General features: G+C 51.1%; 1 protein-coding gene across 1 annotated transcript in view; it reads right to left on the reverse strand.

The window, feature by feature from the left end:
• PLEC (plectin) overlaps positions 1–4,957 on the reverse strand; it is an 831,873-nt gene extending 826,916 nt beyond the window's left edge. The window contains exon 1 of the mRNA XM_069220980.1: positions 4,856–4,957. Coding sequence (XP_069077081.1) covers positions 4,856–4,900 — 45 coding nt within the window. The 5' untranslated portion in view covers positions 4,901–4,957. The remainder of the gene's footprint in view (positions 1–4,855) is intronic.
• Between the last annotated feature and the right edge of the window lie 9,457 nt (positions 4,958–14,414).

Raw genomic sequence — 14,414 nt, forward strand, 5'->3', positions numbered from 1 at the left:
TCGCTTTATGAAGTGGTGTTGAGGTATTACCTGGGGGTGGATCTGCTTTCCATCCTGATCTTCGCTGACTGAGCATGAATGCTAGTGCCAGGCCCAGGGAAGACTCACACAGGAGGGTGTTTTTGGGCAGTTGATGGTGGTTTGTGAGTTGAAGCCTAGAGGAGCCGGTCAGCTGTGCTGCTGCGGTTGAATCAGAGGAACCCATCGTGGGCAAGTTGCCCCCTTAGAAAGGTGGAAAGATGAGACTGGCTGTGTTGCTGTGGTGAAAGTGGCGTGGTGGTTGTGGGCAGAGGTGGCCAAGGAGTCGCTGAAAGGCAGTAAGTGTTGGTAGTGGCAGAATCTAAAGGGAGGGCTACGGTGCTTGCAATTATACGGATATGAAAGGAGAGGCCAGAGGGAGCATGGCGTGGGGAGGGGTGAGAGTGATGGGCATCCTCCCGCTGAATATTACTCAACTAACCACCTCCTGCTTTTCCACTTTTGAAGTGATTGTCTTCCTTGGGGCTGCAGGATTCTTATAAATATGTTTTCTTTCTGTTACACTTCCACTAAGCTCACTCTCATCTGCTGAAAAAGTCAGCCAAGTAGGACTTCAAAGGACAGGGACCAGAGCGGGTCCTGAGGAGAGACCAACGCCAATAACTTCCTGAAATTACCCTCTAACGCGGGGCAGTATTGCGTCCATTACTTACCGTTATTGGCATTACTCCTAGTCCTACTCCCTTGCCTTCCTTTACCAATGAGGCTCCTTTGCCTCACCTAGACCCCTCCCCTCTCCTTTTAAAAGAGCCCCCCGTCCCCGCCCACTCCTGTGCATAAACATGCTTTATCCTGCTCTTTTCCTTTTTGCAAAGTTTTTCCTGATCGGGTTGTGCTGGTTCCTGTTCCCTCTTTTGTGCCTAAGGTTAATTCAGCTTTTCATAGTCGACAAGAAGTGATTCTTCCTGCTTTTTATCCTGCCCCTTCCTCTGAGGAGGACATCAGATTACATGCTTTGGATGTGCGACGGGCCTTGTTGGATTATTTACAGGCGGTTACGGCATTCCGTAAGGGGGATTCTTTGTTTGTGAATTTTGGTCCTGCTAGGAAAGGGGAAAAGCCTTCTACTGGTTCCCTGAGTCACTAGATCCGGTCAATGGTTCTGTTGACCTATTATTTGAAAGGGGTGGTGCCTCCTGCTGGGATTCAGGGACGTTCTACGCGGGGTATGGCTGCTACTGTGGCTGAGTTGCAGGGTGCTTTGGTGGTGGAGATTTGTAGAGCCGCTACTTGGGCATCTCCTTCCACTTTTGTGAAACACTACTGTATTGCTGAATTGCGGTGTTTGGAGGCGGTTTTGGGGCACATGGTTTCATCCTCTATGAAGCAATAGGGGTTTTTCTCTGTATATGACCTGGTTGTGATTGAATATGTTATTTTCTACATTGCAACTCAGTTGTCTGTCTCCTGTTTTTCATGCTATGTCTCATTGGTTAAGGAAGGAGAGGGAGGGACGGGAGGTAATGCGGCCATTACTTACCGTTAATAGCATTACTCCTCCTCCTACTCCCTCGCCTTCCTCCTGGTTCCCTCCCTCCCTCCCGATACAGGACAACTGAGTTTTTAGTTGGCTTGTTTCTGTACAGGAGTGGGCGGAGGCAGGGGACTCTTTTAAAAGGAGAGGGCAGGGGTCTAGATGAGGCAAAGAAGCCTCATTGGTTAAGGAAGGCGAGGGAGGGATGGGAGGTAATGGTATGACTGGCTCTGACAGAGAATCCTTATTGTGAATAGTTGAATGAACATCTGGGTATTCACTGCTATGATGTAACAACAGTGTGGAAACAAAAGCATTACCCCACTGTTATGTCACCAGGGTAGGCACTCGCTTTCCCCGTGTTCCTCTACCTACTGTGGTCAGCGGAGACCCCAGCAAGATTCTGCAATGTACAAGGACTGGCCACACACAAGGTCCTTTGCATGACTTTCTTGATTGCTTGAAGAAAGGGTGACTTCTCACAGGAGCCAGGATGCCGCCCTTCACAGGATAATGTATCTGAAAGGTGTCGATGTCTCATGAAAGATCTCAGGGAGGAGAGAAAAAGCACAAAGGGTAAAAAACGAATTGGACAATCTTGTAACTCTTGGTAGGAGGTGAAGACAGCACTGGTGCAATAGGCAGCATGGAAGGAGGAAGGAGATGGGCAAATCCAGGACTAGATCCCAGAAGAATGATTCAAAGTGTAATTAGAAACAATCAGAGGCAGAAACAGAAGCAAGGGGCACAGAGAGTGATAAATATCAGGTGAAGGATGCATTGTGACATATGCCGTACTAGCCTCCTTTACAAATGCTTTAAACAGGAAGTGACATCACAGGAAAAGGCTGCCCTCTATCTTGATTTGGGGGCCCTCAGATATTCTCCTGTCAGCAGATAACCTAGCTGCAGTGTGGCTGATCTCGCTTAACCCTTACATAACTAGTGTGTAATGTATTTTTTTACAAATAGATTAGCTAGCGTTTACTAAAGAGAAGATGCCATGTACTGAAGTTAGGCCCTAATCACAGCTGTCCCACTTATTTGTTTTTACCTATTTTTATTTTTTTTATTCATGAATGGTACAAACCACGTTACAGTCATGACAGCATCATCACGTCGTCATCATCAATGTATACACTCCCATCGATCTACATATGCTAGACAACATCATTTGTCTGGACAGGAGACACTGAGTCAGTTTTTGCAGTAACAACAAACATTAATTCAAACGAGTGACTTTAGCAGGTCATTACACATACAATCAGACATGATCTTCACACATAAACTGTAAAAAGCGGTTTGGCACCAGTTGTGAGTGCACGAGCGATCAGTCCAGATTCTATTGTGTATGCGTGTGCATAATCCAAAAGGAGGATGGGAATGTCCGATGGGATGCATCAGTTGAGACACCAAAGGGCAGAGTGAATGGGTGGGGGGATCATGGCAGGGAGGGGGAAGGAACCCCCATCACTTTCCCCAGTATGTCATACAGCATATTAATCGGTCATGGATCACCCGTCCAACATGGCATCCTGTGTTCTTCAGAGAGTACCTGCATGTCATGTAGAAGCGTATCCCACCCCAGTACAATGGGAATCTTCTGCAGGCCACGTATCTCCTCTCTACGAAGAGCCATGGTCTCCGCTTTACCCACTTCAATGTGGCTGCAAACCAGTGAGATGGGGTGGGGAGGTGAGCATCTTTCCACTTCATGGCAATAGCCATCCGGGCTGTAAGTAGGGCCAGGTCTATAAACTGGTTGATGGCATAACCTGCCTTAGTCCTTTTGAATAACTCCATCAGGCCAGTTGCTCCTGTACATGTGTTCTCCCTCCAGGACATCTGTGACCGCCTGCCATAGTGATTGCGCTTCTAGACAAGTCCAGAACATGTGTGTCATATTGGCGTTGTGGGGCCAAATCTGGGAAAAATTGATACACTGCTATAAGTGCAAGTGTGCAGGAGTTAAGAATGCCTGATATAATATATAGTGTTGGATGTACTGAAATTTTGCATTGCGTGACACTGCGCGGGTATAGAAGGACCCTACCCCATTCTTTGTGTGTTAGGTCTCGGCCAACCGCATGTTCCCTATGCTGTTTTAGGAAATGTAGCCTATAATGTGGTGTCTGAGCCATCGCCTGTGTGAACAACGTGATTAAGCGATGCCCATTACCCTTTAAGTATATTGCATGAACCTAAGGAAGTGTGTCAGGTTTTGTGTCCATAATTTGCCAGTTGCGCTGCAGTTCAGCCAGCAAAGTCCTGTAAGCTAGGAAGTGTCCCATGGGTAGATTATAGTCCAGGCTGAGCTGCTCAAAGAACACCAGGGCAGGATTTTGAAATAATGCACCCAGTGTCTCTACTCCCACTGCCTCCCAGGTCTCTATCCCTCACAGCTGACCCTCTTCACATCAGTGTCAACTACGACAATCACTATAGCTCCCTGAAGTGAGTATAAACAGATTATCAGTATTAAACACTATACAATAGAACACAGCATGCCCTTCTACACTTCCACATTGTTCAGTGGTTACATTAAGAGGTGCTTCTTTCTCGCCATGGATTATAATTATGGTATAAAATAAATTTACAATGTAAAACACAACAGAACAAAATGTTTGCATTTAGAAAGGTTCAAGTGTATCTAAATGTCACTGTTAACTAAAAGTGCAATTTAAAACACCACGCGGTTGCATGCAAAAGAAGCAGTCTCTCACTACTGCAGCGAACACACAAGAATAGCTTCCTGGTATTTAACTTCTCAAGAGTCCCTTATCCAGTCCAGGAGTTTGCTTTGCATTCTGGTACCTGTAGTCCTGCTTTTATAATGGAAGATACATGATTTTCTAGTCCCACATTGTGAAGCGAAAACCCTGGACTGGATGAGGTCCTCAGTCATGGTCTGGGAACTTGAGAGCTCTGGTGCTGTAATGTGGTGTCTTTGTATGTAGAGTGGCCTACAAGGGGGTCATCTTTAACCAGTTATGAAATACACCTGGCTTTAGCAAATAGACATGATCTCGGGTGATCCCAAGATGTAGACGCTGTGGCATGTGTGGAAAGAGGCCTCTCCGCCTGTCCTGCTCCCCTAATGTCTACAGGGAGCTTCTTTCGAGGCCAAGCTCCCTGGTGGAACTGGCCTATCAGAAAGCAGCATTCTGATATTGACTCCAGTGCTGGTAAATAATAGTGAATGCACTAGAAATGCCTGGTTTATTTTCAGATACATTATTTAATAACATGCGACCAGCAAGCCTTTGCTGAGGAGTAAAAGTGTCTGTCCCTCACAGTTGCTCTTGCGTTCAGTCCTTGAACCTGCCTGGAATTCTGTCCTACCTGTCTGTACGTCTGCATGACTCCTCTCCCCAGGGACCTTTTCATTTCTCTGGTCTTCCGGGTTTTTCGTCCACGCTGGTCCTTAGCAGGCTTGGTTTTCGCCTCCCCAGCACCTTCTTTCTGTCTTGCAGGCTTCTTCCTTTTGCTCTGGACAGGTTAACAGAAATATTCATATTACAAATTAGTCTTTTTTCAGTTTCTATTACAAAAAGTTTTTTAAGATACATAAGCACAAGGAGCCCGGCTTTGAACCGATCCACCTATAAGAAAGGGAAGATGAACATTATTTAGGAAGAGTTATAGGAACTGATACAGGGAACTGTCACTGGGAGGTGTTCGCCTTTTCGGGGCTATTCTAGATTCATAAATTATGTTACTTAGTTGATTTATGTGTCCCCTGAATCTATAAACAGTGCATTGGGGAGCGCTTCTTTGTTTACCAGACCCCAAAACTTTGGGGCCAGCTGCCTGGCAACATACAAAATATAGAAATCCATCTCTTTTGAAAAGGCTGTCAAAACGTTTCTTTTTTTGCTCTGACTCCTTGGATCTTTTAATTTTCTCTCTGTCTTTTTCTGTTTTCTTCAGTCGAAGGAAACCAGCTGTTGGTTGCAGCACACTTTATCTAATGAATACATAAAGTCTACCCGTGTAGTTATCGTGAGATGAGGCGGTGGCTGAGATAACATAAAATAAGCTGAGGCAAGCGAGTTGAGGGCATTAGCTATTATGAAGAAACGATGGAGAGGGACGGCAGCGCTGGGACAGGCGGACTGACTTGGAAAAACACCAGCTTGAGAAAACACTTACAATACAAGAGAGTTATTGACAAGGGAAAAGAGGCCAACTGATAGGTTGTTTTCCAATTCAGGAAAATACAAATATTCCGATTCACCGGCGTCATGTGAAGAATTTAGGGGGCCCAGGGCAAGAAGTGTTTTAGGGGCCCCAGGCAAGAAATATTTTGGGTTTCCCTGTTGGGAACAACTTTGAATTTTACTACCCCCTTTTATAACTACTTCAAGCCATAGGTTATCTAACAGCATTGAATTATATGTTAAAGGTTAAGACACAGAAATGAACAGAAGTGAGCTAGAGAGAAAGTTCAATTTCCCAGGAGGCACCTTAGAAGGTGGGGGCCCTGGGCAGTGGCCATCTTTGCCATGCCACAAACCATCTCTGCGGTTCTCAGGCATAAAGTCTAAATTCAAAAACAAGAAGGAAATGTTACTCTAATGAGATTTAATCGTTAGATAGTGCTTTTGAAAGGTTAGTTAAGGCACTTTCCTACCTCAATAAAGTGATATTTTCACAATTAAGAAATGTATCTGTGTGTCTGTCGCTGTGTCCTCAAACAAGAGCCCCTCCCCAGTACACAGGCTTAGAACACTCTCTCATGTGACTCCTCCCTAGATCAGCAGGGCCTGGGGGGGTCATGTGCTTCCCAGAATAAAATGAAGTCGCTGCACCCTAGAGAGGGGCGTGTGTTACCACAGGAGGGACAGAACGCCTTTAAGGTGGGCTCTGCACTGCCTCGTGCAGTAACACTCTGGTACTGCCTCTCTCAGCAAACACACATGGCAATAGACAAGTTTCATCCCATTAAAGCCTGGTCAACAGTGGTATCAAGGGTCCCTTTGTCTGCTGCCTGCTGCCCCACTGCCCGCACTCACTCAGATCCTCTGGTGCCATTGTTAGCGCCGGTCCTTCAGCGAAGAGGAAATGAGTAGCTGCTTCCTCATTAACTGTGCCCAACACACATCCTTCTGGGCTCCTGGCCACGCCCCTTCGCTACTGAATGCGTCTCTGTGCCAAGGCATTGTGTGAACACGTGGTGAGAGCACAGCAGAGGCCCAGGCTGCAGGGGGCACCACCGACAGGACACTCTCTGGCAAGGCTTCCTGCGGGGACGTCTACCGCTGGGGGTAGGCCGCATCACGGATGTAGTTGGCACCACCGACAGGACACTCTCTGGCCAAGGCTTCCTGCGGGGACATCTACCGCTGGGGGCGGGCCTCATCACGCATGTAGTTGGCACCACCGACAGGACACTATCTGACAAGGCTTCCTGTGGGGACGTCTACTGCTGGGGGCAGGCCTCATCACGCATGTAGTTGGCACACCGACAGGACACTATCTGACAAGGCTTCCTGCGGGGACATCTACTGCTGGGGGCGGGCCGCATCACGCATGTAGTTGGCACCACCGACAGGACACTATCTGACAAGGCTTCCTGCGGGGACGTCTACCGCTGGGGGCGGGCCTCATCACGCATGTAGTTGGCACCACCGACAGGACACTCTCTGGCCAAGGCTTCCTGCGGGGACGTCTACCGCTGGGGGTAGGCCTCATCACGCATGTAGTTGGCACCACCGACAGGACACTCTCTGGCCAAGGCTTCCTGCGGGGACGTCTACCGCTGGGGGCGGGCCGCATCACGGATGTAGTTGGCACCACCGACAGGACACTATCTGACAAGGCTTCCTGCGGGGACGTCTACCGCTGGGGGCGGGCCTCATCACGCATGTAGTTGGCACCACCGACAGGACACTATCTGACAAGGCTTCCTGCGGGGACGTCTACCGCTGGGGGCGGGCCTCATCACGCATGTAGTTGGCACCACCGACAGGACACTCTCTGGCCAAGGCTTCCTGCGGGGACGTCTACCGCTGGGGGTAGGCCTCATCACGCATGTAGTTGGCACCACCGACAGGACACTCTCAGGCCAAGGCTTCCTGCGGGGACGTCTACCGCTGGGGGCGGGCCGCATCACGGATGTAGTTGGCACCACCGACAGGACACTATCTGACAAGGCTTCCTGCGGGGACGTCTACCGCTGGGGGTAGGCCTCATCACGCATGTAGTTGGCACCACCGACAGGACACTATCTGACAAGGCTTCCTGCGGGGACATCTACCGCTGGGGGCAGGCCTCATCACGCATGTAGTTGGCACCACCGACAGGACACTATCTGACAAGGCTTCCTGTGGGGACGTCTACTGCTGGGGGCAGGCCTCATCACGCATGTAGTTGGCACCACCGACAGGACACTATCTGACAAGGCTTCCTGCGGGGACGTCTACTGCTGGGGGCGGGCCTCATCACGCATGTAGTTGGCACCACCGACAGGACACTATCTGACAAGGCTTCCTGCGGGGACGTCTACCGCTGGGGGCGGGCCTCATCACGCATGTAGTTGGCACCACCGACAGGACACTATCTGACAAGGCTTCCTGCGGGGACGTCTACCGCTGGGGGCGGGCCTCATCACGCATGTAGTTGGCACCACCGACAGGACACTCTCTGGCCAAGGCTTCCTGCGGGGACATCTACCGCTGGGGGTAGGCCTCATCACGCATGTAGTTGGCACCACCGACAGGACACTCTCTGGCCAAGGCTTCCTGCGGGGACATCTACTGCTGGGGGCAGGCCTCATCACGCATGTAGTTGGCACCACCGACAGGACACTCTCTGGCCAAGGCTTCCTGCGGGGACGTCTACCGCTGGGGGCGGGCCTCATCACGCATGTAGTTGGCACCACCGACAGGACACTATCTGACAAGGCTTCCTGCGGGGACATCTACCGCTGGGGGTAGGCCTCATCACGCATGTAGTTGGCACCACCGACAGGACACTATCTGACAAGGCTTCCTGCGGGGACATCTACCGCTGGGGGTAGGCCTCATCACGCATGTAGTTGGCACCACCGACAGGACACTATCTGACAAGGCTTCCTGCGGGGACATCTACCGCTGGGGGTAGGCCGCATCACGCATGTAGTTGGCACCACCGACAGGACACTATCTGACAAGGCTTCCTGCGGGGACATCTACCGCTGGGGGTAGGCCGCATCACGCATGTAGTTGGCACCACCGACAGGACACTATCTGACAAGGCTTCCTGCGGGGACATCTACCGCTGGGGGCGGGCCTCATCACGCATGTAGTTGGCACCACCGACAGGACACTCTCTGGCCAAGGCTTCCTGCGGGGACATCTACCGCTGGGGGCAGGCCTCATCACGCATGTAGTTGGCACCACCGACAGGACACTCTCTGGCCAAGGCTTCCTGCGGGGACATCTACCGCTGGGGGCAGGCCTCATCACGCATGTAGTTGGCACCACCGACAGGACACTCTCTGGCCAAGGCTTCCTGCGGGGACATCTACTGCTGGGGGCAGGCCTCATCACGCATGTAGTTGGCACCACCGACAGGACACTATCTGACAAGGCTTCCTGCGGGGACGTCTACCGCTGGGGGCGGGCCTCATCACGCATGTAGTTGGCACCACCGACAGGACACTATCTGACAAGGCTTCCTGCGGGGACGTCTACCGCTGGGGGCGGGCCTCATCACGCATGTAGTTGGCACCACCGACAGGACACTCTCTGGCCAAGGCTTCCTGCGGGGACATCTACCGCTGGGGGTAGGCCTCATCACGCATGTAGTTGGCACCACCGACAGGACACTATCTGGCCAAGGCTTCCTGCGGGGACATCTACCGCTGGGGGCAGGCCGCATCACGCATGTAGTTGGCACCACCGACAGGACACTCTCTGGCCAAGGCTTCCTGTGGGGACGTCTACTGCTGGGGGCAGGCCTCATCACGCATGTAGTTGGCACCACCGACAGGACACTATCTGACAAGGCTTCCTGCGGGGACATCTACCGCTGGGGGTAGGCCGCATCACGGATGTAGTTGGCACCACCAACAGGACACTCTCTGGCCAAGGCTTCCTGCGGGGACGTCTACCGCTGGGGGCGGGCCTCATCACGCATGTAGTTGGCACCACCGACAGGACACTATCTGACAAGGCTTCCTGCGGGGACATCTACCGCTGGGGGTAGGCCGCATCACGCATGTAGTTGGCACCACCGACAGGACACTATCTGACAAGGCTTCCTGCGGGGACATCTACTGCTGGGGGCAGGCCTCATCACGCATGTAGTTGGCACCACCGACAGGACACTATCTGACAAGGCTTCCTGCGGGGACATCTACTGCTGGGGGCAGGCCTCATCACGCATGTAGTTGGCACCACCGACAGGACACTATCTGACAAGGCTTCCTGCGGGGACATCTACCGCTGGGGGCAGGCCGCATCACGCATGTAGTTGGCACCACCGACAGGACACTCTCTGGCCAAGGCTTCCTGTGGGGACGTCTACTGCTGGGGGCAGGCCTCATCACGCATGTAGTTGGCACCACCGACAGGACACTATCTGACAAGGCTTCCTGCGGGGACATCTACCGCTGGGGGTAGGCCGCATCACGGATGTAGTTGGCACCACCAACAGGACACTCTCTGGCCAAGGCTTCCTGCGGGGACGTCTACCGCTGGGGGCGGGCCTCATCACGCATGTAGTTGGCACCACCGACAGGACACTATCTGACAAGGCTTCCTGCGGGGACATCTACCGCTGGGGGTAGGCCGCATCACGCATGTAGTTGGCACCACCGACAGGACACTATCTGACAAGGCTTCCTGCGGGGACATCTACTGCTGGGGGCAGGCCTCATCACGCATGTAGTTGGCACCACCGACAGGACACTATCTGACAAGGCTTCCTGCGGGGACATCTACTGCTGGGGGCAGGCCTCATCACGCATGTAGTTGGCACCACCGACAGGACACTATCTGACAAGGCTTCCTGCGGGGACATCTACCGCTGGGGGCAGGCCGCATCACGCATGTAGTTGGCACCACCGACAGGACACTCTCTGGCCAAGGCTTCCTGTGGGGACGTCTACTGCTGGGGGCAGGCCTCATCACGCATGTAGTTGGCACCACCGACAGGACACTATCTGACAAGGCTTCCTGCGGGGACATCTACCGCTGGGGGTAGGCCGCATCACGGATGTAGTTGGCACCACCAACAGGACACTCTCTGGCCAAGGCTTCCTGCGGGGACGTCTACCGCTGGGGGCGGGCCTCATCACGCATGTAGTTGGCACCACCGACAGGACACTATCTGACAAGGCTTCCTGCGGGGACATCTACCGCTGGGGGCAGGCCGCATCACGCATGTAGTTGGCACCACCGACAGGACACTATCTGACAAGGCTTCCTGCGGGGACATCTACCGCTGGGGGCAGGCCTCATCACGCATGTAGTTGGCACACCGACAGGACACTATCTGACAAGGCTTCCTGCGGGGACATCTACTGCTGGGGGCAGGCCTCATCACGCATGTAGTTGGCACCACCGACAGGACACTATCTGACAAGGCTTCCTGCGGGGACATCTACTGCTGGGGGCAGGCCTCATCACGCATGTAGTTGGCACCACCGACAGGACACTATCTGACAAGGCTTCCTGCGGGGACATCTACTGCTGGGGGCAGGCCTCATCACGCATGTAGTTGGCACCACCGACAGGACACTCTCTGGCCAAGGCTTCCTGCGGGGACATCTACTGCTGGGGGCAGGCCTCATCACGCATGTAGTTGGCACCACCGACAGGACACTATCTGACAAGGCTTCCTGCGGGGACATCTACTGCTGGGGGCAGGCCTCATCACGCATGTAGTTGGCACCACCGACAGGACACTCTCTGGCCAAGGCTTCCTGCGGGGACATCTACTGCTGGGGGCAGGCCTCATCACGCATGTAGTTGGCACCACCGACAGGACACTATCTGACAAGGCTTCCTGCGGGGACATCTACCGCTGGGGGTAGGCCGCATCACGGATGTAGTTGGCACCACCGACAGGACACTCTCTGGCCAAGGCTTCCTGTGGGGACGTCTACCGCTGGGGGTGGGCCGCATCACGGATGCAGTTACGCACAGGGTGGAATTCAAAATGTTCACATTAATGTGACGTGTACTATGCATGTGTAAGAGCTAGTCTTTAACAGATGGCAAACCCAAGACATATCCATGAACAACTCTTTGGCCAGGTATGCAGAATAAGTAGTACATACATGAGGTGCACTCCACCAATCTCTCACACACCTCTGTAAACATTAGTATATTTACCAGCAGCTTCAAGTTCACTGCAACACAACCAAACTATGTGTCAGGGCCATGTGTTAGGACCTTGTGTATGTTCAATGTAGAATGGACAATACCACATGCCTCCCCAACCTAGCACGCAGGTGCACCTGTAACTGCCCTGGACAGTTAAATTACCACAATACCACATGAGTGGAAGTTACGCATTTAACAAACGCCAGATAACATGGCGTAACACAACACATCACAAATTTGCCACATTTTGTGTACATTACAGTATATGTGGTTAGAATTTAAAGTCCTTAATCTACGTGTTAACTAGTATGTGCTACAAAACTGTGTGGGGGGGCAGCTAAGGGTGAACTTTATCAGGTAAAACAAGACACCAGGTGCAACACGACCACTATGGGCGGCTTTCGCTATCATCGCTCCAGCAAACTTGTCAACATTGTGTGACCAAACGGAGGCACGATTTTTGAGTTTTTAAAAGCACTAAATGTTATGACGTTACTCCCCCTCATAATATAAGTTACATGACATGATATGCGCGATATAAGGAACGTATGGCTTTTTGATCAGTTGCCCAATTGATAACAGAACATACAAACCAATTGTTTTATTTGTAATAGGTGATTTTCGAGCTATTGAATTAATCAATGCTTGCTTGCATTATTAAAAAACAAACAAAAATGCAAAAATGGCCGCCGGTGTATCATTAAACATGCACATGCATGGTTGGCCATTTTCGATTTTTTTAATGAGAAAAACGTTTCAAGATAGCTGCCTGTCCTCCACTAAACATGCACGTGCGAGCGCCATCTTTGAATGATTTTTCTAACAAAGCATTCCAAGATGGCCAACCAAGTGTGAGCGTGTGTGATGATGCAGAAGCAGACATTTTTACATTTTGTAAAGCTTCATTTAGCATAGCTTAACGGGCAACCGCGATTTTAGTATTGTAAAATAAATTAGAAATAAAACAAAACATGCAGGCAGTGTCACACATACAAAATAAATTAGTGCGTCAGTAGCAGTGCGCGGCTGCAGACACCTTGCAAATCATTTACCAAGGAAAAACAATATATCTGTAAATGAAGTGAGGCAAGGAAGCAACAGAGGAGTTGGTGGTGAAGGTGAGTGGATATGAGAAAGAAAGAGAGCTAAGACATGTTCTCCCCTGAAGTGCTAAAAAAAAAAAAAAAAGTAGTTCTTTCATGTCAGCAGTGGATGCATACAACACATCCAGTTAAAAGGATGGAAAAGGAACTGTGCTTCCGGGGTGGGACAAAACAAGGCCGGGAAGGAAAGTCATGGAATCAAGAGTAGGGAACTGAGGCAAGAAAGGAGTTCAATCTTGAGTAAGCAAGTGATGCAAAGCATTCCCTTTGTAAGGCAGCACACAGCTAAAGATGTCTGTAGGTGAGGCCTAATGACATGGTGCCCACAAAGGACATTAAGTTCTGTTCCCAGCCTTAACCTCACCAACACACATCCTCCCTAGAGGACTGTTGTCAGTGAGTTATTTCAGAAGCTGGTTCAAAGTATGCATTTCCAGACACTGCTTGGCATTTAGAGACCTGGGCCTGTATTACAGAAAGTGCCAAGGGTGCAACGGGTGTTTGCACCACTTTTACGTTCCCCAACGGCTGTTTGCACCCCTTTCGTGTGCCCTGGGGCACTTTGATATTACAGAAGACGCTTGTGCGGCCCTTTGTGTGCTAGTACAGATATCGCTGGCGCACATGTAGCACCAGCACTATCGAGCGAGGACATTCCCTCATTTGCATGGAGGTCTGGACCCATGCAAATAAGGGAATCACTTTGCCTCTGCACCCATGCCGTATTACCAATGTGGGAGCAGCAGCAAACATGGCCTTAGGAAGCCCCTGAGGGAAGCCCTCTCAAGGGATGAAAGGGGGTCCCATCCACCCCCCCAGAGATCCCCACCAGCCTCCAGGGGGATCTGTAATCCCTTTTAAAATTGCAGGTGGGTTGCCACCTGCACTGTGAAACACAGCTTTTAAACAGCAGCTCTATATTCCTCTTGAATGCGCTCCCCTGGGACAGCGCGAGTTCGCGGCTGCCCTGAGGGCAGTGCATTCTTCATAATAGGACGCACTCTGCCCTGTTTGCACCCAGTGCAACTGCTTAAAGCTGCACCCTTTTGGCAATACAGGCCCTGTTGTTAATTTTATTCCTGCTTAAGGGGCTAGCCTTGACCTTTCAAATCATTTAGGCTGCAGCACTCAAGAAGAAGGGCCTGGATGCTGTCCTTCTAGCTCCTAAGCACTGTGGTAACTAAGATATTCCAACATACCCACAGGTCTGCCATTAGAAAACTGCATAGAAGCTCCTTGAAGCCTATAAATGTTGCATTGAAGCACTTGCCCAGAACACAGTAAGTGTTAAAGGTTGACAACTGACATATTGACGCTATGGTAAATGCTGTCATGTGATGTCAGAGTCAGGGGAGATTCTAAGCGTCCTGATATCCTAAAACTTTGAAGAAGGACAGAGGAGGAACCTACCTGCTTGATGTTGTCTTTGTAAAAATGGACTATGAATGCCAAACCGAGACCGTGGGACCCTTCTCTGCTCCCTGC

The sequence above is a fragment of the Pleurodeles waltl genome, chromosome 2_2 (assembly GCF_031143425.1).
Source record: "Pleurodeles waltl isolate 20211129_DDA chromosome 2_2, aPleWal1.hap1.20221129, whole genome shotgun sequence".
Taxonomy (NCBI): domain Eukaryota; kingdom Metazoa; phylum Chordata; class Amphibia; order Caudata; family Salamandridae; genus Pleurodeles; species Pleurodeles waltl.